The sequence below is a fragment of the Sturnus vulgaris genome, chromosome 27 (assembly GCF_052056855.1).
Source record: "Sturnus vulgaris isolate bStuVul1 chromosome 27, bStuVul1.hap1, whole genome shotgun sequence".
Taxonomy (NCBI): domain Eukaryota; kingdom Metazoa; phylum Chordata; class Aves; order Passeriformes; family Sturnidae; genus Sturnus; species Sturnus vulgaris.
Window position 1 is genome coordinate 2,409,373 of NC_142269.1, and position 23,896 is coordinate 2,433,268.

At 50.8% G+C, this 23,896-nt stretch overlaps 4 protein-coding genes across 5 annotated transcripts; 1 reads left to right on the forward strand and 3 right to left on the reverse strand.

Annotated features, from left to right (window-relative positions):
* Positions 1-3,560: 3,560 nt before the first annotated feature.
* LOC106858273 (gametocyte-specific factor 1-like) lies at positions 3,561-12,373 on the reverse strand. 2 transcript variants are annotated; one of them, XM_088179815.1, is made up of 8 exons: positions 12,205-12,373; positions 9,622-9,719; positions 8,386-8,512; positions 7,691-7,777; positions 6,940-7,000; positions 6,082-6,162; positions 5,263-5,310; positions 3,561-4,508 (listed from the first exon to the last, which is right to left on the reverse strand). In XM_088179815.1, exons 1-8 carry the CDS (start codon positions 12,224-12,226, stop codon positions 4,475-4,477), a joined length of 558 nt encoding a protein of 185 aa, XP_088035941.1. In that variant the 5' UTR covers positions 12,227-12,373; the 3' UTR covers positions 3,561-4,474. The 2 variants fall into 2 exon arrangements, with proteins under 2 accessions (XP_088035941.1, XP_014740316.1); XM_014884830.2 differs by lacking the exon at positions 3,561-4,508 and having other exon boundaries at positions 5,007-5,310; positions 12,205-12,315.
* A 3,951-nt stretch (positions 12,374-16,324) lies between these two features.
* LOC148221041 (feather keratin 1-like) lies at positions 16,325-16,639 on the reverse strand. Its single transcript, XM_088179675.1, has one exon. It carries the CDS (start codon positions 16,619-16,621, stop codon positions 16,325-16,327), a length of 297 nt encoding a protein of 98 aa, XP_088035801.1. The 5' UTR covers positions 16,622-16,639.
* A 2,721-nt stretch (positions 16,640-19,360) lies between these two features.
* LOC148221042 (feather keratin 1-like) lies at positions 19,361-19,672 on the forward strand. The gene has a single exon (XM_088179750.1). It carries the CDS (start codon positions 19,376-19,378, stop codon positions 19,670-19,672), a length of 297 nt encoding a protein of 98 aa, XP_088035876.1. The 5' UTR covers positions 19,361-19,375.
* A 3,000-nt stretch (positions 19,673-22,672) lies between these two features.
* On the reverse strand, positions 22,673-22,987 carry LOC148221043 (feather keratin 1-like). Its single transcript, XM_088179674.1, has one exon. It carries the CDS (start codon positions 22,967-22,969, stop codon positions 22,673-22,675), a length of 297 nt encoding a protein of 98 aa, XP_088035800.1. The 5' UTR covers positions 22,970-22,987.
* Positions 22,988-23,896: the final 909 nt, after the last annotated feature.

Genomic DNA, 23,896 nt, shown 5'->3' on the forward strand with positions numbered 1-23,896 from the left:
ATGGGGCTGCACTAGGTCCTGTCCAGGGTGGGCCCTGAGGGGCTTTGATACTGTGAGCAGCAGCTGGAGATGAGACTGATGTTTCAGGAGTGGGTTTGAGTGTGATTAAGCATGTGGAAGAAATCCAGGAAAGGTTTTATGTTTTATGTCCTGGTTTCACCTGGGGTTGAGTTAATTTTCTCCCCAGCAGCTGTTCCCAGGGCTGTGTTTGGGAATTAGTATGGGAATAATGTTGATAACACAGCAATGGTTTGTGTTTACTCTAAATCAAGGACTTCTCAGTTTCCCAGGCTCTGCCAGTGAGCAGAGGCTCAAGAAGCTGGGAGGGAGCAGGGCCAGGACAGGTGACCTGAACAGGCCAAAGGGATTTTCCACACCACAGAGAGTCACTCCGAGTGTATCAACTGGGAATGATGGGCTGGGACGGGTCAGAGGGTGGTGAACAACTGTAGTGGCCAGCACTTGTCTGTCTTGGGTTTTATGTCTCCCCCTCTCTCCCTCCCTCAGTATTTTTTTTATTATTATTAATTATAGCTAACTTTGTTTCAATTATTAAACTGTTCTTATCTCAACCTGCAAGTTTTCCTTTTTTTTCCCGATTCCTCCATCTGCCTGCGTGGGGAGCAGTGAGCTGTGATGTTCAGTTGCTGGCTGGGGTTAAATCTGAGAGGGAAACATTTTTAAACAAAGACTAAACCAGTCAGTATTTGAGCACTTAAAACCAGTGAAAAGGAGTAAGGTGTGTGCAGAATAGAGGGGGAGATAATGAGTGATAAGAGATAATGGTTGGGTGGGACAGAATTAATTTAGAAGGAAGAGTGTGGGTAAGTACCAGAGGATGTTTGTACTTGGCCCAAAGCCTGCTCTGTGTCTGCCTCTCCCTGCTCACTGTTCCTCAGGTTAACCCTGGAATGTCCAAGCACAAGGGGATGTGTTAAAAATCAACCTCCTTTAGTGCAGCAGGCAGCACATGGTAACACTGCCCAGGGCTGGAAGCCTCAGCTGAGGAGGAAAATGTTTCTTCCCGGGATGTAACAGGTGAAGGTGTTGTGGTTCCTCAGCCCCGTGTAAAGGAAAAGCTCTGTCAGCTCCCTGCTCCTGCCCCACTTTCTGTCCCCAAGGCCTGTGGGTGATGGAGCCCTTCCCTCCCCAGCCCCCTGAGTGCTCCCTGCACCAGCCCCGGGGGATTCCTGGCATGGAGTTTCCCTCCTTCCCCCCCAGGCATCGTTGGGATCCTGTTCCACCACTCTTGGGTATCTTTGTGCCTTGGCTTAGGAAGGGGAAGGGCCAAGAGAAAGGAAGGGGGACAGGGGATACAGGATCAGAGTCCCATCAACGTTCTGAAAGGGGCTGTAGAAATTAAAGCCCAGCAGGACTGGAAATTATCCTGGAGTTGCAAAATACAGGGCAGGAATATTGTCAGAGCCCTTGGCCGTCTTGGTGTCTTGGGTTGCAATGCAGGATGTGACCAAAAGTATGGATTCTATCACCATCTGTTGAGGCTGGATGGGACAGTGATCCTGATCTCTGTGGGAGTTATCCTCTGCTAATGGGCCAGGTGTAAAAACCAGCTGAGGCAGTGTTCTTTATCTTTTCCACAGCCCATCCTTCCTCCAGGAAGATATTGTCTGTTAATGGGCCATTGAGTCTCACTGAATGACTGATTAAATTACATCATCCCACTGGGAGATGCTCCAGCCAGGGGCAGGAGCCAAGCCTTTCCTACCCAGATCAAAGCTGAGATTTGGAACACCAAGGCAGGCTTTTCTCACTGGATTCCAGAGGAAAACCAGAGCCTTCCACAAAACCACCGGGCCTTTGGAGGAAAACTGCACCTTGTGCAGGAGCCCTGCTCCAGCAGAACCACATCTGTCACTGCAGGAGGATGCAGCCACCATGGAATGGCACTGCACCAACCCCTGACTGACTGACAGGGGCAGCTTGGATTCTGACTGTCAGTGTTTTTGGGTTTGTTCTCTGTAATACTGTATTTCTATTTTAATTTCCCTAGTAAAGAACTGTTGTTCCTATTCCCATATCTTTGCCTGAGAGCCCCTTAATTTCAAAATTATAATAATTAGGAGGGAGGGGGTTTACATTCTCCATTTTAAAAAAGAGGCTCCTGCCTTTCTTGACAGACACCTGTCTTTCAAACCAAGACAGCTGGACACAGCAAAAGGGAGCTGCTGCCTTGGGCCATTATGGGATGTCTGCATCAGGTGAGTAGGGATGGGGTCAGGAAAGAAAGCCACTTGGCAAGTGATACAGGTGGGAACAGAAAGGCCAAGCAGAGTGAATCCTCCTGAGGGAACAAAGGGAGAAATGGTGGCAAGGACAAGGGACCCCAGGTGGGCTGGGGATGTCCAGCCTGGAGAAGAAAAAGCTCCCAGGAGACCTCAGAGCCCCTTCCAGTGCCTAAAGGTTTACAAAAAAAAGGGGGTAAGGGGCTTCTTACACAGTGATAGGACAAGGGGAACAGCTTTCAACTAAAAGAAGGGAGATTTAGATTAGATGTTAGGAAAAAAATTCTTCCGTGTGAGGATGGTGAGACCCTGGCACAGGTTGCCCAGAGCACCTGGGGCTGTCCCTGGATCCCTGGAAGTGTCCAAGGCCAGACTGGCCACGATTTGGAGCACTCTGGGACAGTGGAAGGTGTCCCTGCCCATGGCAGGGGGTGGCACTGGATGGGCTTTAAGGTCCCTTCCAACCAAGTCTGTGATTTTGACTCTACATCCCATCTGCTCCTGGCAAGGACATCCAGCCTCCAGGGAATGGGGTGAAGGCTCTGGCACTGCACAACTGAGGATTCAACACAGCAGTATGTGACAGCAAAGTCCTTACTTTGTCACCAGGATGGAGGTGCCCTGTGACAAATACAAAATAAGCAGAGTGAGCTGGGAATTCCCAAAGCACTGCAGGAGCAGCAGAGCCACGGCCTCCCTCTGCCCTTTGGCTTCCCTGCCCTTCACAGGAGGTGGCAGGGGCAGGATGTGCTCAGGGACAGTGCCCAGGGTATGGGATTTCAGGTCTCTGGGCTCTGAGAGCTCAGGTGTCAGTCACAGGTGGGCTGCACCCACCCTACAAGACAGACCCTCTTCTCATGGACCCTATCCCCCCAGTTCTTGTGGCCCGGGGGTGTTTGAAGTCACAATCACAACCTTCCAAGCCTGGTCCTTTCCAGAAAGGACCTCCAGAACCCCCACCCAGGCTACTGGATTCACCCCAGATTGGGGGAACAGTGTTAATTGTGTTAATTATGTTAATTATATAAAGGAGCTCTCCTCCTCCACAGCACAGACACATGTGAGCCCCAAGGAGGAGAAGCTTTCACCCACTGCCAATTAAAGGAGCTCAGGCTTATGGTGCCCAATTATGGCATTTACCTGTAAAATTGTAGTGCCCACAAATCCTACAAACGAGCTACTGCTGTCAAACCAGAAATTATGACACCTGGTGTTTGTCACCGCTTTCATTCCAAGTGACAAAAAAAAATAAATGAAGGTGGAAAGGAGAGCTTCCCATGTCAGCACTTGCTGACTCTAAAGAAAAGCAGTCCCAGGGCATTTGAAACATTTTTATTCTAAATTGCCAACAAAAACCTTGACTTAAATTGACAGAATTTTAAAAGAACCCTAATTTTGCACATTCCAGTCAATATGGATTATTTTCTAGTGGTCGCATACAGATGGTGGAAATCCAGTCTTTAGAGGAAAATATGAAGGCATTTATCTCTTTCTAGACAAACACCATGTCTGGCTTCTTAATTCTTTATGATTGTTTATTTAGATCCCATTTTGTACTTTGCATGTTTAGAAATACATTGCTTGATCTGAACATTTTCAGTCCTAAACATGAATTTTTACTGATTTAAACCATTCCTACTCCCTCCCCTCCCCCAATACAGAACAGGTACCTGAGAGCTCTCTAACATGTTTTAAGCCTTAGAAAACTGCAAAACTCTAATGGAAACTGGAAAAGCACCTCAGTGTCCTCCTGAAACTTCCCCTGTTTGGAATTGTGTGTGATGATGCAAGGAACTTGCAGAGGGATTCTCTCTTAAGGTCTGCCTGGGGAAGCCCCTCACACACAGGAGACAAAGGTGACAAAGGCAAGGCTGAAGGTGTGAAGGTGCAAAAGTTAAGGTCAGGATGCTCTCAAAACAGTCTCTGCAAATGACAACACGGTTTAAAATCCAACCTGAACATTTGCCATACACTGAGTGGACAAACTCAGACTCCAACAAGATAAAAACAAAACGTGCATGGACAGAAGAAATACTTCTAAGTTTGGCTGCTCCCAATGATTTTAATCTCAGCCCCTAAAAAGGAAGATAGTTTTTGCTTTGTAAGGACATGAATTCTGGAGCCTCAGTTGCAGGGAGTTTGCTGCAGCTCCCCAGCAAACAGCCAAAACTTCTCCCAAATGTCAGGAGAATCCTGTCAGAATCCTGTCAGGATTTCCCACGTTAAAATGTCTAGCAGGAGTTCCACATAATCCCTCCAGGCTTCCTGAGAACAGAAAGATGTTTAAGGCATAGGGCAGAAATTCCTGGAAGTTACTGTTGGGTCCTGACTTCCACTGAAATGGGACTGTAGCAGCTGCTGCTATGCCAGGCCTGAATTCTCCCAAATCTGCCATTCCTGCAGGACAATCCCCCTCCCATTGCTGCATCCCTGTTTGCAGTTGGCAGTGACCAGGAGCATCCAGCTCCAAGTGCACACAGGTTTTAAAGTGTTAAGCCAAGGGACAACACTCTGGGGGATATTTTCAGCCTGCCAAACTGTTCTGTTTCCCACTGTCACTCCTCTAATTAGGAACCTAAGCAGATCCTACCTCCTCTGCTTAAAATCACTCTCTCAGTCCCCACTCTTTAAAACCCTTCTGATACTGTTTCCCAATCTTTGGAGCACACAGAGGAGTCTCACAGATGATTCCCTGTTAGACAAAACAGAGGCTTGCCAATTCCGATGTTTTCCTGTTCACAGGGAGTTATCATGACCCAGGGAAGGTTTCTGAGTCTGTTTATTTCTTCAAGACTATTTCTTCAAGAACAGTAACAATACTCGTCAAGTAAAGATGAGGGTAACTTTAAAAACAAGTACCTGGGGGAAACATCTGGCAAACAAGGACAGTTCCCCATATTGAAATGTTGCACGAAACACATTATGCAACAAAAGCCCAGTGTAGAGAGTCCTGCCATCAGGGCCAGAGCATGTCTGTCATCTGCAGGAGCTCTCCTGTCCAAATCAAGGAGACACTTACTGCTGGGGCAAAACCAAGTTCCAGGGGGAGGAATTGATACTTCGAATTCTGTAAAGGACAAGATACAATTTTTGCATGAGATGGACAAAGATACAACAACTTCTCCCACTCCTCCAAGGGACAGTGGCCTCAACAGAGGCAGAAATCGTCCCCTTGGCAACAAGGCTTGTCCACGACTGACATTTCAGTTTGGTTTGCCAGACTCAGCCCAACACTGTGGCAATTGCACAGTCCCTGGCTGTGCAGGAGCTGTGTCTGCAGTGCTTTGAGAGCACCAGGTTTAGTTGCTCACAGTGGGAATCAGGACAATCAATCCTCAAAGCATCTTTAAGCTGTTCCTTTGCTGCTGAAGGCAAACAGAAGTTTTTGATTTCAGCATTAGACACTTCCCCATGGGAAGCTCCTTCTCTCCCTCCCCCAGATGGAATTTGATAGCTTCTTCCCCCAGTTGGTTTAAGGACCCCCTGTTTCACCCCAGCTCTGACTTAGATGGGCCTGACAGTGAACAGAGCACAAAGCATAATTTGGTTTAAGTCAGGGGCAGGGTGGGGGGTGCAAGGGGATAATGGGGATGCTGTGGAAGGGCATGTTTAGAGAGACAATGTGGCCAGGAAGCAGCTCTGCCTAACCTGGGCCACAGGAATGGAGCAAGGAAAGAACAGAGAGGCCTCAAAGGAAGGACACAGAGAATGATCTGAGCAGCAGCTGTTCAACAGAACCCCTCCTGTGCATGCAGTGGGAGCCAGGAAGTGCTGCTACAGGCAGAGATGTCAGGAGCTGTCCCAGCTCTGGACTGGGTGCCCTGTGCTCAGTACTCACAGCCCTGCAGACACCGTGAACGGAAGGGTCTCAGGGGGCCGCATCCATGAGGGCAACGAGTTGTTCTGCTCACTGATGGTGCTGCAATTAAGGGACTTTGGTTACTTCTGGCAAATGTACTGGCTCACATTTATGCATTTTAGTGCAGCAAGGCCCTGGGGGGATGGTGCTGTGGAGAGCTGGATGTGCTCTGGACACTCAAAGGTCTTTAAAAGAGTCTGACAGGAGGAACCAGGCAGTGCTGCTGTCAGTCCCCATGGAAGAGCTCACACTGAACTCAAGAGCTGCCAGGAGCAGGATTATTGCTGAACCATAATGAACCTGTTAAATAAACCTTCAAACACCTTGGGCAGCTCTGGTGGTGCCACCACATCCCACAGCCAGCCAGGGCAGCCCCCTCCTGTTCACAGCTGGGCACTAAGCCCAACTCTGACCATGCTTTGGAAAGGGCATGAGGGGAGGATTCTGCTGACACAGGGCCCAACTCCAGCACCTCTGCCAGGCCCCAGGGGGCAGGAGCTCACAAGGGATCTCCCAAGCACTCAAAGGGACCACAGGGTGTGATCACCTTTCTCCCTGCACATTGCCCAGCCATCCATCAGTCCCTGAGCACAGCCCATAGGCAGAAAGAGCAGCCTGCCACAGGCACACAGGAGCAGGATCTGTGCTCCTGAGAGTTTCCTTCTCTAGTCCAGGCCATATGAGGAAGCAGGTCACACTGAACCAGCAGCATCTCTCCTCCCAGAGCTGTACAGCAGCAAAGGCATCTCCTCCAGCCATCAAGGTGAGGCTGAGAGATGGCTGCAATATCTGTTCAAACAAACACTGGTGTAAAAAAATCAAGCTTGCATTCCCAACCTGTTTATGGCAGAGTTGATCACTCCCCACACAAAAGTAGACTCAGATCCCTCCAGCAACTCTGTGAAAGAAAGCAGATGTTGTGGCTCAGAACTAAGAAACCCCAGAAACCACCATCTGATCAGTGGCTTAAATGGCTTCCCACTGCCAGAGGGCAGGGCTGGATGGGATATTGGGAAGGAATTGTTCCCTGGGAGGGTGGGAAGGCCCTGGCACAGGGTGCCAAGAGCAGCTGTGGCTGCCCCTGGATCCCTGGAAGTGTCCAAGGTCAGGATGGATGGGACTTGGAGCAGCCTGGGATAGTGGAAGCTTTCCCTGCCCATGGCATGAGATGAACTTTAAGGCACCATCCAAGCCAAACCATTCAGGGATTCTGTGATTCTATGATCAGGAATATCTCTGTCATATTTTTACATGTTCAAGAGGGAGGAAAAGTTGACCTATGAGGATTGTGTCTGCTTCACTGAGGAACATGTTTCCATTGCTATCACTGCACAGAAGGTACAAAAGCTCTTATGGGAGGAAGGGATGCTTGGAAATCTCTCTCCATGCTCATTCTGGCAGGCATTTTGGATTGTTCTCTATACCAAGCCAAGCCTGATGGGTGGAGAGATCCATGTTCCTAGGAATGAGCATAGCCAAAGTGTCCTACAAGGCAGCCCTGAGTGAAGAGCACCCCTGGCCTCACACTGTCCCAGAGGAGCTGGAGGACACAGCCAGGAAGAAGACAGCAGATGGGGAGGTTCCTCACCTGTTTCCCAGTCTTCAGCACATGGGGGTGCCTGCCATGTGCCCCCATTATTCAGCTGCTCCTGAGGGGGCTCACAGGACCGGCTCACTTCAGGAAGAGAGAACACACAGTGACCAGCACTCCTTAAATCCATTAAGCACTTTGGCTCAAGCTGTAAGATATCTCTAGGCTTTAGAGGAAACCCCACCCAATGCAAACAGACTGGGGACAGCTGAAATCCAGCAACTTTAAATTCGCCTTTTTCAATGAAAAAGAGAAGACTCTGCTCCCTGAACTTCCAGCAGGAATGTTGGAGCCAAGAGGAAACCTGCTGACATGGATGCAGGCATGACTGCCTGTGCACCTCTACACAAGACAGAAAACTGTGTGCCCTGTGATGTGCAAGAGTTAAAAGGGAGATGAGCTCTGCAATAGGAGCAGCCCATCCTTGTGGCCATTAATGCATCCCACTCCTCTTTCCAGAGGCACTTCCTGCATGGTTTTGGGTAAAACCTTTCTATTCAACAAGCCTGGTAACAAAATACATGCAAGGCCTACTGAGAGCATCTGCCACATTCCCAATAAAGCCAAGCAAGTAAGATCAAATTTCCCCAAAGCTGCTGTGTCACACAAAATCCAGATAACCATTTGCCTCCCACTTTTGGGTTATTCCATGAGGAGACCTCAGTCCCCAAGGTGCACAGGGGGTCTCTTACCCACATCCTGCTCCACGAAGGCTTTGTCATTGCACTTCATGATGTGGTCGCTGAGGTCAGCCTGAGGAACCAGGTGACGAGCATTGAAGGGACACGTGGCCAATTTCTTTGCAATTTCAGGGTTGCTCTGGACAAGGGAATACCAAACTTATGTGCCACATCTCTCAAATTCAATTACCTCTTGTTGATACATAGGAAAAAGAGACAGTGATATTTGTGGTGTTGATTTAAAAAATACAATAGTAAACAAGAAATTGGAATGTATTACTTACTAACACTGTTCATCCAGCACACTCCTGCCAAAATGTGCAGGGGCTCAACACGGAACATTTCATCCCTCTCTGAATATTTGGTTATTTGCCATTTAGCTCTGTCCCCCGCTTTCACTAGCTAGTTAATATTTTTAAAGCTCTAGTTCCACCAAAATGAATTTACTGTACTGATACCAAGACATGCTGCCTACAACTGCAACTTAAGTGGAAGGCACAGCAATGCTGGACCGTTTTAAAAACACACTGGCAAACTTAAAAAGGGAACAATCAGATTTTCAAAAGTCTCAGAAAAAAACCCAAAGCTCAGAAGGCTTAAAGAAACCAAATCATGAGGACAACAGAGGAGAAGAGAGGAAGGAATGTGTCATATGAAATGATTTGTAACCAAATTCTTGATTAAATATGGAGAGGGGAATAAACCTCTCCCAAATGCACTGAGCCCAGGATGTGCAGTTTCTGCCAGATGCCCATGAAACAGCTGTTGGCAAAACCAAACTGCCCAGCTCTGCAGTGAAAGAATGAGCTCTGAGGGGCCAGAGGGGTGCATGGAACTCCAACAGTCCTCTATTCAGCTGGAAATGGAAAAATGAATATGGCCTCGCTGTGAGCTGCTGGAAGAGACCAGAGTCTCCTCCCTCAACTAACTATGAAGGACCTCTGTCTCCTTCCAACAGAGCCAGACTGTGAACGGGTAAATTCCTTTGTGCCTGGAGCTACTACTAAACAAATCCTGAAGTTATATGAAATAGAAGTTAAACAGGGCTACTTGTCAGGAAATGCAGAACACAGGGTGGATTTGCATGGACAATCACTCGGTCACTGCTGTCCAGCTCTGCTGGGTTTTGTTCTTTTCTGACCCAGAGATGAGGCAACTGAGAAGCATTTTAAAAAACTTTTATTGCATTTTCAGGCCTTCTGTCAAGCCCTAAAAACTCTCTACAAATCCATTTCCCACACAGCTCACCTCCTTACACTTCACCAGGTGATAGGGAAAGCGCCGTGCTCTGATCAGATGGTGTTTGACCAACGGGCACTGGATTAACCTCTCTGGATCGAGCATATCTGATGGAACATGAGAATAGGGAAGAGAACAGGGAAGAGCAGATGGTTAGGAAGATGAGAATCAGTCACACAGTGCACTGGGGAAAACCCCACACCACATCAGGGCTGTGGCCTGAGGGAGTTAAACCAGTTGCTCTTAGTTTGAAACCATTCATTAAGGCAGGCACCTGCTTTGCATAACCTAATTAATTAAACTTGAAGTTCTCATAACTGGGACATTAGTTAAAACAGAGGAGAGTCAGCATCACTGAGTATAATAATTCTTTAGGTTACCTTCTTATTAGGGAGGCAACCACCCTTACTCCAAGGGAAAGTCAGCAGCACTTTCCAGCTCTCCTGGAGGAGGAACAGCAGTGGGATCACATCACACCCACCAGCACTTTCAGCACCTGAACCAAATCTTTTTTCCATCAACAGCTTGTTTTGCTGGAGGCAGAATGTCAGGGAACTGAGTTACATTCTGGAGGTAGCAGTGTGCCTAACACCATACATGAGACTCTGAATGAAGCTTTTAATCATGTAATTATTTAGGAGCTGAGGTGTTACTAAAGCAGCAAAACCACTGGGGAACAAACATACTGAACATGAAGCAGTGTGAATCTGTGCATACATAATTGTTTACAAAATATATTAAAACATAAATATTAATAAATATGCGTATTCTCAGTGAGGAGGAGAGGCAGCCAGGAGGAGACACAAGGCCCCACTACTGCCTGTGGGTCTGTCTGTGGGGTACAAAGCAGGGAGCCTGGGCTGCTCCCATCCTTTCTGCTCTGCCACTGTTGTTGCCCGGGCTTTCAGCACTTTTAGGATTTGATTATGCAGGAGCTAACCCAGCTCTAGGCACTGGCTGCTGCTGCCTCTGCTCTCCTCTCTCACACACGTGGCTCCATCAGGGCCCAGGCTGTTAAAATGCTGTTCCAGAAGTCTCAACGAGCAGAATTCATGCTGAGAGCCACTTGGAAAGAGAGGGGACAGACAGGATCCTCATTTCCATCAGGGCTGGGCAGCGCTGCTGTCTCTGAGCACCTCTCACCTCAACAGCCCACTGGGGCATTAGAGCAGCTGAAAACCCACCTGGCTTTGCATCGGCAGAGCTGCCCCTGGAAGAGCAACCACAAGTGGTTTTGTCACCAAAAACGCTGTGAAAAATAAAACACTCTAACACCGTAATTTCAGTATTAGAAAGCAGCATCCTCTATTTTGGCACTGGCTGCGTGGGAGATGCTCTTCCAAACATCCCCTCCTCCCTTCTGAGGAGGGTTTCTTCTCCTTGAATGCATTCCAACTACGGGCTCTGGCCAAGATACAGCCTTTATCAGGCACACAGTCTTTACTCTTATGGCTATGATACCCACTTGTGCACGTTTATCACTGATATAAGTAAATACAGGATTAAGCACTGTCTGTTTAAGGAATTCACAAGACTAAACACTATTTGTTAAAGATTTTTCCAGTAGTTTCTCTCTCTGAATTGGCTCCACACAAGACCAAGTGCGTTGCCAGTGAAGGAAAAGGGGACAGAGACGAGCACCAGAGGAAGAGCAGAGCCCCAAAAACTGCACGTCCAGCACCAAACACCAGCAGCACAGGAGCGGCTCGGGCAGCCAAGAAACTGTAATTTATACACGGCTGAAACCACCAAAGGCACCACAACAATGCAACGTGCAGGGAGATTCTTGTAGCCCTCCCTGTCCACACTGCATGGAAAGGGATCCAAAAACCGCCCGGAGCGGCTGAGCCGGGACACACGGGTGGAAGCCCCGACCGAACCAAAGTCGCTTTGAGAGGAATGAAGGATTTGTCTTTACAAACAAGCTGTGGGCATGCTGGTAGATAAGACAGAGAGATAAAAGAAACAATGGGAAGGATTCCATTGACTGATGAACGGAAAAAGATATCTGTCTTTACAAACAAACTGTAGGTTTGCTGATAAATGAAACTGGATATTAAAAGATGAAAGAAGCAAAAGGGAAAAACGATGAATTCTATAAGAATTAAAAATTAAAAGGGAGGGTTATACATTAGAGGGGAATCTTAGGCGTTCCGGGAAGTCTGTACCTCTCGAGTACCTCAGCCAATGGAGAAAGAGAGAGGGAAATGCGGCCGGGAAATTGGGATAAAAAGGGAGGCTGCGCACTCCAAAAATTGGAAATCCCAGCAGAATGCCCCAGGGCCTCTCCCTATATTCGAATAAAGTAAAAGGACTCCTCCCTCTCCTTTTTGGACATAAACCTCTGGTGTTTGTGGATTAATTTCCCGGCAGCTTTATTCACTCAAATCCTGCAGGCCGGACCTCACCCGCACCAGCTGCACGTGGTGTGCCCACCTGGGCTGGATCACCGAGAGGGCCCGGCCGGCTCGGGCACTGAGCCTGGACCCGGCCCGGGATGCGGGACAGGCCCCTGTACCGCGGGTGTGCTCCCGGCCCTGCCCGCAGCCCACGAGCGCTTTCCCCATTCCCCCCAACCCAGCCCAGCCTCACCCAAGTCCTCCTCGAGCTCCATGGCGGGGCCGGGCGAGGCCGCTCCGGGGCGGGATGTGGGGTCGGTGTCGGTCCGAGTCCGCCGCCGGCTGCGGGGGTGGTGTGGCCTCGGCTGTGGGGCCGGGCCGGCTGCGGTGATGGGTGTGGCTTCGGCTGTGAGGCCGGAGCGGTGACTGGGATGGCTGTGGGGTCGTTGTGGGGTGCCTGTGGGATGGCTGTGGGGTTGTTATGGAATGGCTGTGGGGTTGTTGTGGGGTGGTTGTGGGATGGCTGTGGGGTCGTTGTGGGGTGCCTGTGGGATGGCTGTGGGGTCGTTGTGGGGTGCCTATGGGGTGGCTGTGGGGTCGTTATGGGGTGCCTATGGGGTGGCTGTGGGGTCGTTGTGGGGTGCCTGTGGGGTGCCTGTGGGGTCGTTATGGGGTGGCTGTGGGGTGCCTGTGGGTCGTTATGGGGTGGCTGTGGGGTGCCTGTGGGATGGCTGTGGGTCGTTGTGGGGTGGCTGTGGGGTCGTTATGGGGTGCCTATGGGGTGGCTGTGGGGTCGTTATGGGGTGCCTATGGGGTGCCTGTGGGTCGTTATGGGGTGGCTGTGGGGTCGTTATGGGGTGCCTATGGGGTGGCTGTGGGGTCGTTGTGGGGTGCCTGTGGGGTGCCTGTGAGTCGTTGTGGGGTGGCTGTGGGATGCCTGTGGGTCGTTATGGGGTGCCTGTGGGGTTGCTGTGGGGTGGCTGTGGGGTCGTTGTGGGGTGCCTGTGGGTCGTTATGGGGTGGCTGTGGAGTGGCTGTGGGGTGCCTGTGGGGTGGCTGTGGGGTGGCTGTGGGTCGTTATGGGGTGGCTGTGGAGTGGCTGTGGGGTGCCTGTGGGGTGGCTGTGGGGTCGTTATGGGGTGGCTGTGGAGTGGCTGTGGGGTGGCTGTGGGTCGTTATGGGGTGGCTGTGGGGTGGCTGTGGAGTGGCTGTGGGGTGCCTGTGGGGTGCCTGTGGGGTGGCTGTGGGCCGGGCCCGTCCCGCCCATTCGCTGTTGCCGCGGTAGCGCCTTGAGGGCGGGCGGGCCGGGCCCGGAGCCGCCGCTGGGCCCCGAGCACGGCTCGGGACCCTGTAACCGCCCTGAGGTGGTGCGGAATGTTTGCGAAAAGCCGGTACCATAATGTGTATTTGTAACACTCTGGGGCCCCAGAAATTGTCATAAATGACTCAGACCACCAGCCACACAACCCATCTATAACGTACGACAATTTATTTTGGCTGGAATGGAGTTGATTCCCTCAGTGATTTCGCAGTAGCTGGCACAGTGCTGTGCTTTGTTTAGTATGGGAAGAACACTGATAATGTTGCCCACAAAAATTGCATTCATTACCTGGTGTGTAACAAGACAATAATTACACACTCAAGGGAGACACCGATTATTTGTGTCAGAGTTGCACATGCCTGGGTGCTTGGTGGAATTCCACAAATCAAGCACACCAAATATTGAAACTTTTTACTATTAATACATTTTAGCAAACAAAGCAATTAGTGTTCATTGGCTAGATGTAACATAGCTCTTTTATTCTATCTTCTAGCGTTTAATGATTCATTTCTCATGCACATCAGTCCACATGCTCAGTCTTTATCTTTTTCTAGGTCAGGGGGTTTCTTGGGTCTGTGGTCTGTGTGTTGGTGGCCATGATCTGCCCCTGCTGGAATTATCTTTTACCCACTTGGAGCTGATTTCAGCACAATTACTGAGTTGGCTTTCTTAGTTTCTTCCTTATTTTGGGAATTCTGCCAGATGTCCTTGAAGGCTGTAAATTCTACATTCCTTGTAGAATTCCTTCACAAGCTTTGTTAACTTCTCCCTAGCTCTGAGATCAGTGAAGCATGTCCAGCTGTAAACCTTAACAAGGCAATTCTAGGAACAAGTTGTCTTTCGAACACCTGGATGTGACTCGCAGTTTGCTGGCTGCTCTCTATTTCACAGATTAAATCTCTTCTTCTTGTCGATTAGTCTTGAAAGTATACAAAGATGACACATCAAAGAACATAATTTCTTTAGAAAATTTTACATACTCCACATTTTGCAGCAATAACACACTGATGATTTGGGTGCTCAGTCGTGTTTATTCTGTGTCTGGGGCTGTTTTAGTCCTCTAGCCAGAGCAGGAGATCAGGAAGCTGCAGCCTCAGCAGAGGTTGCAATCTGTCAGCTCAGAATGTCTGCCTGCACTGACTTGGAGAAAGAACTAAACAAGGTGTTAGAAAACTCCAGACCAAAACTTGAACCAAGAGATGTGTGTGAGCACATGTGGGGTGCATGTACCCGGGGATATATTGCCTGGAGATTTCTTTGCACCAGCTTGAGCTCACCTGCTGTGCACTGCTCTATTAAATAAATTGCTTTTATAAATCTGATGCCTGAGATTGCTTTGGGAAACCAAGGCTTGGGCCCATCATTCTGCCTCTGCTTCATAGAATCACAGTATTGTCAGGGTTGGAAAATCTCTCTAAGATCATCAGGTCTAACTATTGCCCCAGCAGTGCCAAGGCCACCCGTGTCCCCAAGTAACCACATCTGCATGTTCTTTGAACACTTCCAGGGATAGTGACTCCAGCACTGCCATGGGCTGCCAGTTCCAATGTCTTACCTCCCTTTCAGTGAAGAATTTTTCCCCAATAGCCAACCTAAATCCCTGCTGGCACAACTTCAGGCTGTTTACATTCACTTCGTCCCTTATTCCCTCGGAGCAGAGCCTGAGCCCAACCTGGCTGCATCCTCCTGTCAGGGAGTTGTGGAGAGTGAGAAATTCCCCCTAAGCCTCCTTTTCTCCAGTCTGAGTCCCCCCAGCTCCCTCAGCTTCTTCTCATCAGACTTGTGCTCCAGTTGTTTCTTCTCTTCCCTGGACAATCCACACTCACAGCCCCCCTCTCCTCAGGGCAATCACCCTCTTTTGGAACTGACTTCAAATGAAGAGTGTCATATATGTGAGCAAAACGTGCTGATGTTCAATCCCCAGATTTCCTTTAGGGGAAGAAGATACACTATAAGGCTTCCCACTGTTTTAGTTAGGAGTTACAGGACAAGGTTTGTCTGGCAGTAGCCAGAAATTTGCCTAATTTAATTCCAGCAGGTGAGTGAAGGCTTACCAGTGCTCTCTGGTAGCAGCAAGAGCAGAATCATCTTAAGGTACAAGAGATAGTGTGTTTATAGAATCATAACTGTACATGAGGAGAACAGTGTAGGCTTCTCTTGAGTGGAAATACTAACAAAAGACATTTTCAAGCACAGAGAAGCTTGCCTCTTCTACTCCTGTCTGCAAAAATACGTAAAAAACTGTTTCCAGAAGCCTGAGATGGACTAAATCTGTCAAAGGATTGTCTCCCTGAACACATGATCTGCAGTGGTGCTTTACTCATTTGCAAAGGCTGAAAAGAGCTCAGTACACTGTTCATCATTCCTACTGGGAATAATGAAGGCTCTCCATATGCCCCATGCAACCCTAACCTTCCCAGAGAAGCACCCTTCCTCCTGACTGTGTGTCTGGAGTGTCCACTGAGGCAGGGACCCTGCATGGAGACTTAACAATTATGATGTGAGCAATCACTGCACAAACATCCCTGAAATACCCTCCCAAAATCACCCCTGGTCGACACTGCTCTGCTTGGACATCTTGGGGTCATACCTGTAGGGGAAAGGATGACACAGAGGCATGGGCTGGGATGCAACAGAAATTTAATGTCTCAGAAGAGATAAACAGGTCAATCCAAAAGAGGAATCCAGTGCAGGAAGCACCAGGGGCAGATGAGAGTTTGTGTCCCATGGCTGTGGTAGAGATGGCATCAGGTGTCCCTGTGCCTGAGCCAGAGAGGGACAGGGCCAGCAGGTTGTCCCCAGGATGGCTGTGTGGGGTTCAGAGGGCAGGGGAGCACAAGGCAAGAGGGACACAGGAGGGAAAGGAGAGAGGGGCAGAGGGCAGAGGCAGGCATGGGCTGTGCTTGCCCAGAGCCCAGGCTGGCCCCATCCTTGTGCCAGAGCTGCTGGGCTTGCTCAGCCCCTGGGGAAGCAAAGAGCCGATGCTGCGTCCCCAGGGCGCTCCCATGCTGGCAGTCCCTGGCTTCCTTGCCCAGGGCCATGGCCAGCAGCTTTAGCAGGGGAGGCACCTGGTGCCACAGAGGCCACTGCCCAAGCCTGAGAGGCCAAAGCCCCCGGAGCTGATGGGCACTCCCTGAGAGCTGAGGATGCTGCCAACAGCAGCAGAGGTGGAGGATCCCACCACGGTGTTCTGTGGGAAGGAGCTGAGGATGGGGCCGGGCAGGGTCACCACCACGGGCGAGGGTTCGATGATGACGGTGGAGTCCTGGCACTGCCTGACACAGGGCTCATTGCAGCTGTTGGCCAGCGGGGTGGGGCCACAGGGCCGGCACGGGGTGTAGCAGGACATGGCTTGGGGCTGCAGATGCACCTGAGACACAGGGAAGGGGCAAGCAGAGCACAAGGAGTGGGTGAGAATCAGCCTGTCACACCATAATGAGAGACCAAAGGCATGAACAGGAGAGAAGCCTTGGGGGCTGTATAGAGAGACCCACAGGCTTCTCCTTTCCTCAGAAGAGCCCTGCCAAGAGCTACCCAGGGAAGATCCCAGTCTGGTCCATAGCTCTGGAAACACCTCAGACAATCCCCAGCCTTTCCCCACGTTACACCTTCTGCCCCCTTCCTATTCCCATGGCAAGAATTCGTATGGGACAAAAGAAGCATGTATATACTGAGCAATCCCATGGGAGGAGTAGAAGGATGAGAAAAAGCTTCAGACTCACCTTGTTCTCAAGGAGATGGAGATGAGAGGAGTGAATGAGAGGTTGAGAAGGGCCCATTTTTATACTCCTCCTGCAGTGCCCCAGGCCCACAGTCACTGCACAAGGACAGTAATTTTCCTGCAGACTCACCTCAAAGCAAAACATTCTACCCAATGGCACAGATTGTGGTTTGTTTTCCATCTATGCTGGCATTTCATTTCCTCATTTCTGACATTCCCACTAAGTCATGGAGGCTTCTATCCTATAGTGGGATGAGAAGTGCAAGGATTTCTTGTGCAGGAACACATTAGTATGGGCAGGAATCAATCCTCAAGTTGACCATGTGGAGTTCTGTACTTCCTGCCTGCCTGAGGGATGTGTTGACTCTTGGGACAACACCTTCTCTTCCCTCTCTCTTCACCCCATGCTGCACTTTGGCTGCAGCCTTTGCACCCTGACCCGGAGGACACACAAAGTCCTGCCATACATTGTCAATTCCGAGAACACCTTGAGCTGTGGCAGTGCTGCCAAGCAGGTCAGGCTGAGGGCCATGGCTTTGGGCTGCCTGGAACTGTGGGTCTGGGCACATCCCAGTGCTTGAACATGGCTTTCCAGGGTTATGGATGGAGCTGCCCTTGCTGGAAGGGAATTCAGCCCTTCCTGGTACAAAGCCTGTAGACATCACACGCTCCTGGCTTGGCCTCACACCAAAATTAGAGCGTGACTCGCCATGGCTCAGGAGAGTCTCTCCCTGGAGATTTGCCTACTGAAGGATTCCCTGCCCTCCTGGGTCGCGTCCCAACTGCCTCCATGTCTGCAGGGCAGGGAAGTGCAGCACTCCTTGGTGTGGTTTGAAAGCTGGGTTTGCATCTAGGGCCTTTCTGAGCACACCTCCTCCCTGAGCACTGCATGTTGGATTTTGCAGGGATTTTCTCTATCACCTTTCCAGATATCGAGACAAGCCTGAGTGGCCTTTTATTCCCTGACTCCTCTTTCATGCCTCTCCTGAAGACAAGACAATCACTGGCTTTCTTCCAGTTCTCAGATGCATTCTGTGGTCACTGTGACTTTCAAAGGGAGTTGAGAAAGGCTTTGTACTGACACCAGTGGACACATAGCATCAATTCACACATACTCATTTCAGACCAGCGTGTTTGAATGTTCCCCCATCAGATTTTGTTCTTGCTTAGGGAAGTCTTTTCAGTTCCAATTGTTCCAAGGAGTACCAGGAACTTCAGTTCCTGACAGCAATTCCTGATGGTAAAGACAAAGGACAGGAACCTTTAAGGATGTCCACCTTTCCTGCACCTCCTGCCCTCAGGGAAGCTGCCTTGTTGAATACTGGGGCTGCCTGTGTCCAAGGATCCTTTTACTGATCACCACTCTGGAGAAGACCTTCTTATTGCCCCTCCATGTGCTTTGCCACATTCAGCTTCATTGGGCTTTGGCTTTCCTAATGCCTGGCAAACATCCCCTCCAGAGCAAAGGATATCAAGAGGAAGAGAGATGAAACATTGGCACAGCCTGGCTACCTGGACATGCTGCAGCTGGTGATCCTTGCAGAAAGCAGAGAGAGAGGGAAAAGAGAGAAGCACGTGAAATGTCCATAAAAAGCAGATTATGTGAATGTCCTTTGACATGTGCAGTGTGAGACAGGGCCTCTTCCTGCAAGGGGTATTGCAAAGAGTTGCTTTTCACTGCCCTAAACCAACACTCCCTGCCTTCATCGAGCACTTGGGTCATGTGCCCTCACTGACATGGCTCTGCCACGAATATCCTTTGGCTTCTCATCACAGAACATGAAAGGATGCTGCAATGCAGGCCAAGAATGTCAGAAATGAGGAAATGAAATGGCAGCATAGTGGAAACAAAACGTGAATCGCTGCCACTATATGGGATGTTTTCCTTTGAAGATGAGTCTGTGGAAAAATACTGCCTTTGTGCAGGACTGTGGGCCTGGGGCAATGCAAGAGCTGTATATAAGCAGGCTCTTCTCCTCACTCTCACATTCACTCTGCTCACCTCCATCTCCTTGGAACAAGGTGAGTTGAGGCTCCTTCTCCATTTTCTCCTTCTCCTCTGGGATTTCTCAGCACACACCTGTGACTTTGTCCCATGTGAGATCTTGCAGATGCTTTTTGTGAGAGGAGGAAAGGAGTGGGAGATGTGTGGTTGCTGGGTCTTGGCAGAAGCATTGCCCCAGATTTGGGCTGGTTGGGGCTTGAGCTCTGGGTGGGGTTTGTGCGAGGGAAAGAGCCCAAGTGCCTCCACAAAGAGCCACGAGCTCTCATTGCCAGCTCATGCCTTGGCTCCCTTATGGAGAGGCCACAGCTGGATCCTCACCTGCTCCTTGTGATTTACTTCCCTCTTCTCTGTCTCAGGTGCATCTGCAGCCCCAAGCCATGTCCTGCTACACCCGGTGCCAGCCCTGTGGCCCCACCCCGCTGGCCAACAGCTGCAATGAGCCCTGTGTCAGGCAGTGCCAGGACTCCACCGTGGCCATCCAGCCCTCGCCCGTGGTGGTGACCCTGCCCGGCCCCATCCTCAGCTCCTTCCCACAGAACACCGTGGTGGGATCCTCCACCTCTGCTGCTGTTGGCAGCATCCTCAGCTCTCAGGGAGTGCCCATCAGCTCCGGGGGCTTTGGCCTCTCAGGCTTGGGCAGTGGCCTCTGTGGCACCAGGTGCCTCCCCTGCTAAAGCTGCTCCCTGCACTCTGGCCCCCACCTGCATCCCCCTCTTTTGCCTCTTTTGACTCATTAAATTCTGCTGCATCCCAGCCCCTGCCTTTGTGTCGTCCTTTGCCCTGCAGACACTCTCCCAGGGCACAGATGTTGCCCCAGGGCTGTTTCTGGGAGGGGGTTCTTGGCGCTGGTTTTGCCCTGGCTGTCAGCACAGGCTGGCATTGGGTGTGCCCAGTGTGCCCTGAGTGACCCTCTGGGTTCTGACTTTCTCTGCCTCTTTGGCTCAGCACAGAATTGCCCTACATTGTCCAGGAACAAACATCCACTCTGTTTGCACTTCTTTTCCTTTTCCCGTCTCAGCTGCACACTGTGACACAAGTACTCAGCAGTGAATGTGTTACTGAGCAGACAGAGGAGCTGGACTCCAATCAGACTCCAGCAGATCCCATGGATCTGAAAGGTTTCTGCAAGGGAGGGACAGAGTGCATTGTGCTGCCTTCTCACAGACCTCTGTTATCATGGGATCACAGAATGGGATTTGTTGGAAGAGATTGCTAAAGATCATTTAGTCCAACCCTCCTTCCATGGACAGTATCCCAGCTCCAGCTGGCCTATTCCAGTTTAAAACTCCTGCCTTTTGTGCAATCACTGGATATAATGTCACTCTCCAATTTCCTTACACTGTCCCTTGATGTACTGAAAGGCTGCAATAAAATCCCTCACATCCTGCTCCACTCCTGACTAAAAATCCTCAACTGCTTCAGCTGCCCTTCAGAGCAGGGCGATGCATCCAGGTGTGCAGGTGGGACCATTCTTGCAGCCCTTCTCTGCAGGGCAGGCTCTCCTTCCATGCACCCCACAGTCCCTATTGATTGCTGAGACTGCCCCAAAGCAGTGCCAGGACCCTGCCCTTGGCTTTGTTGAAGTCCCTCGTGTTCCAGGTGGGACCATTCCTCAGTTCTGCCAAGATCCCTGTGGATTTCAACCCTCCCACCTAGCAGAGCTATTGCTCTCCTCAGTTTCATGTCATTGCTGAGAGTCACAGATCATGAAGTTTGGAAAAGACCTCCGAGATCATCACCTGAACAAAATAGCCCGATGGCCACTAAAGCACACCACCAAGTGCTGTGAGGGTGCACCCAAGACCATTGTCCATGTCCCTGATGCTCACAGACCCCGAGGGCTGGCACCAGCAGCCTGGGCTGTGAGCAGCAGTGGAAGCAGGAGAGGGGTGGGAGCCACGATGCTGCTCTGCTCAGCACTCGCCTGCTGCCAGCCCTGTCTGGGCCACAGGCTGAAATGCAAGAGCCACCAGGAACAAGCAGGGTGAGTTCAGTGCAGGGTGGCCGGGATGGTGAGGGGATCAGAGCACTTAATTTAGGCCCAGGGATTGCTGAGTGTGGAGACAAGAATGGTTTGGTCAGAGAGAGAAAATCATTCTTGGAGTAGACAGGGTCAGTGAAGAGGTTTGGTTCATTCTATCCATGTGCAGACTGGGAGACACTGAAGTCTTAAGGGATCAAGACTGAAAACATTCCCCATTTGTGGAGACCAGGGTGCTTTGGTGAACTGGGGGAGGTGAGCTCTGGATGTGTCATGGCCAACCTCTGATCTAGGAAGACAGAGGGTGGATGATGGGCTTTGGATGAGATAGGAGGTGGATGCTGGTGCCCCTTGTCACTCTAAGCTCTCCTCCCTTGCACAGACCACGGGGTTGTGGGACTCCCTCTCTTGCCCCGGGGGAAGCACCAGGACATTCCTGTGTGCCCTGACAGTGTCCATCTCTCCTGATGGGCCATATTGGGCCAAAACCAAAACAACTGCTCTGGGTGTGCAGGGCAGCTGTGTTGTCTTAGAAGGTGTCAAGAGCTCCTGAAGTGTCCCATGATCCACAACATCAGATGGTGCAGTGTGAAGCTTCCCCACCTGAAACTGAGTGAATATAAGCCAAGTAGATTTTATGTTCCCTGGATTTTCCCTGGCATTTTCCCCCATCACTTCTCTGAGACTTTCCCAACCACCTGACAGGTGCAGTCTGTGACCACTTGGCCCAAGACTGCCCAGCAGCCAAGTCTCATCGCAGGGCCCATGGCTGGAGAGATCTTCACAATCTTGCCCTTTATATCTCTCTCTTCCTTTCTTTTGCCTTGTACATGTCCCTGGGTGATGAGGTTGCACTTTCACCTTGCAATGCTTTCATGTTGTTGTATTGCTTTAGAGAATAAAATCGAGGATGGCCACAGATGTGTTTTTGTGTGCAATCCCATTGTTGTACAATAAACCCTCTGTGTGTACTCACAAACAACCAACAGTGTTGGTTGTCTCTAATCAATCTCAAGGGATGCATTAACAAGAACCTGGGTTACCCCTCACCTTCTGCCCTGGGTCCTGACACAGACACGTGGAGGAGGATAGAAAGCAGCAATACCATGATAAAGCACATTCAGCTCTCCCCTCGTAAAAGGCACTCAAACACATTCCCCTAAATCTGTCCCACAGCACCAGCCCTGAGCAACACCTCCCTCCCTGGGAATATTGGGAGACCAACAACAGGGAAAGGATGACACAGAGGCGTGGGCTGGGATGCAACAGAAATTTAATGAGTCAAAAGATGAGAACACGGTCACTGTGAGTGGAGGCGTCAGTGCAGAGATCACGAGGGTCAGCTTGGAATCTCCATGCCATGGCTGTGGCAGAGATGGCAGCAGGTGTCCCTGTGCCTGAGCCAGAGAGGGACAGGGCCAGCAGGTTGTCCCCAGGATGGCTGTGTGGGGTTCAGAGGGCAGGGGAGCACAAGGCAAGAGGGACACAGGAGGGAAAGGAGAGAGGGGCAGAGGGCAGAGGGCAGAGGCAGGCATGGGCTGTGCTTGCCCAGAGCCCAGGCTGGCCCCATCCTTGTGCCAGAGCTGCTGGGCTTGCTCAGCCCCTGGGGAAGCAAAGAGCCGATGCTGCGTCCCCAGGGCGCTCCCATGCTGGCAGTCCCTGGCTTCCTTGCCCAGGGCCATGGCCAGCAGCTTTAGCAGGGGAGGCACCTGGTGCCACAGAGGCCACTGCCCAAGCCTGAGAGGCCAAAGCCCCCGGAGCTGATGGGCACTCCCTGAGAGCTGAGGATGCTGCCAACAGCAGCAGAGGTGGAGGATCCCACCACGGTGTTCTGTGGGAAGGAGCTGAGGATGGGGCCGGGCAGGGTCACCACCACGGGCGAGGGCTGGATGGCCACGGTGGAGTCCTGGCACTGCCTGACACAGGGCTCATTGCAGCTGTTGGCCAGCGGGGTGGGGCCACAGGGCCGGCACGGGGTGTAGCAGGACATGGCTTGGGGCTGCAGATGCACCTGAGACACAGGGAAGGGGCAAGCAGAGCACAAGGAGTGGCTGAGGATCAGCCTGTCACACCACCATGACCATAACCCTGTTTCTCTCAGCACAAAAGGCTCCCCAAATCAAGACAAAGTCCATAGAGATCCCCAACCCACCAAGAGCTCAGGAGACCCCCAAGCCAAGCCCAGGGTCAGTCTCTGCCACACCTTCTGCCTCCTTCCCTCTCCCATGGCAAGGAGCCCCAGTGCCCAGCTGAAGACAAGTCATGTCTTTGAAATGCACTTGGACGAGGGCAAGGAGGATGAGAAATGCTCCAAACTCACCTTATTCCCAAGGAGCTGGAGACAGGAAGAGTGGATGGAAGAGTGAGGAGAAGGAGCTGCTTTTATACTGCTCCTGCACAGCCCCAGGCCCACAGTAACTGCACAGGGCAACAATTTTCCTACAGACTCACCTCCAAACTGAATATCCTCCCTAATGCCACGGGGTGTGTTTTGGCTTCCATTAACGCTGTTGTTTAATTTCCTCCTTTCTGACATTCCCCACTAGGTCATGAAGATCCCTTTCATGTTAAAGGATGAGAAGCCAAATGATTTTTCCTGCAGGAACACATGAGTAATGGCTGGACTCAATGATCTTGGAGGTCTTTGTGAGTCCTTGTGATTCTGTGATTCAAGAATTCTCTGATCATTGGCAGGAATCCTGTCTCAAACAAAGCCCTGTGCCGTTGGGATCCTCCTCAATATCTGGGGCAAGTTTTGGGTGCCTGGACCGTTCCCTGTTCCTCCCTCTCTCCTCACCCACGATGCCCTTTGGCTGCACAGGGTGGATGTGACCTGGATGACACACAGGCACAGGCCACTTTTCCAATACATGCTGTCAGTGCAGAGAACACATATGACATGTGTGAGCAGCCAGGC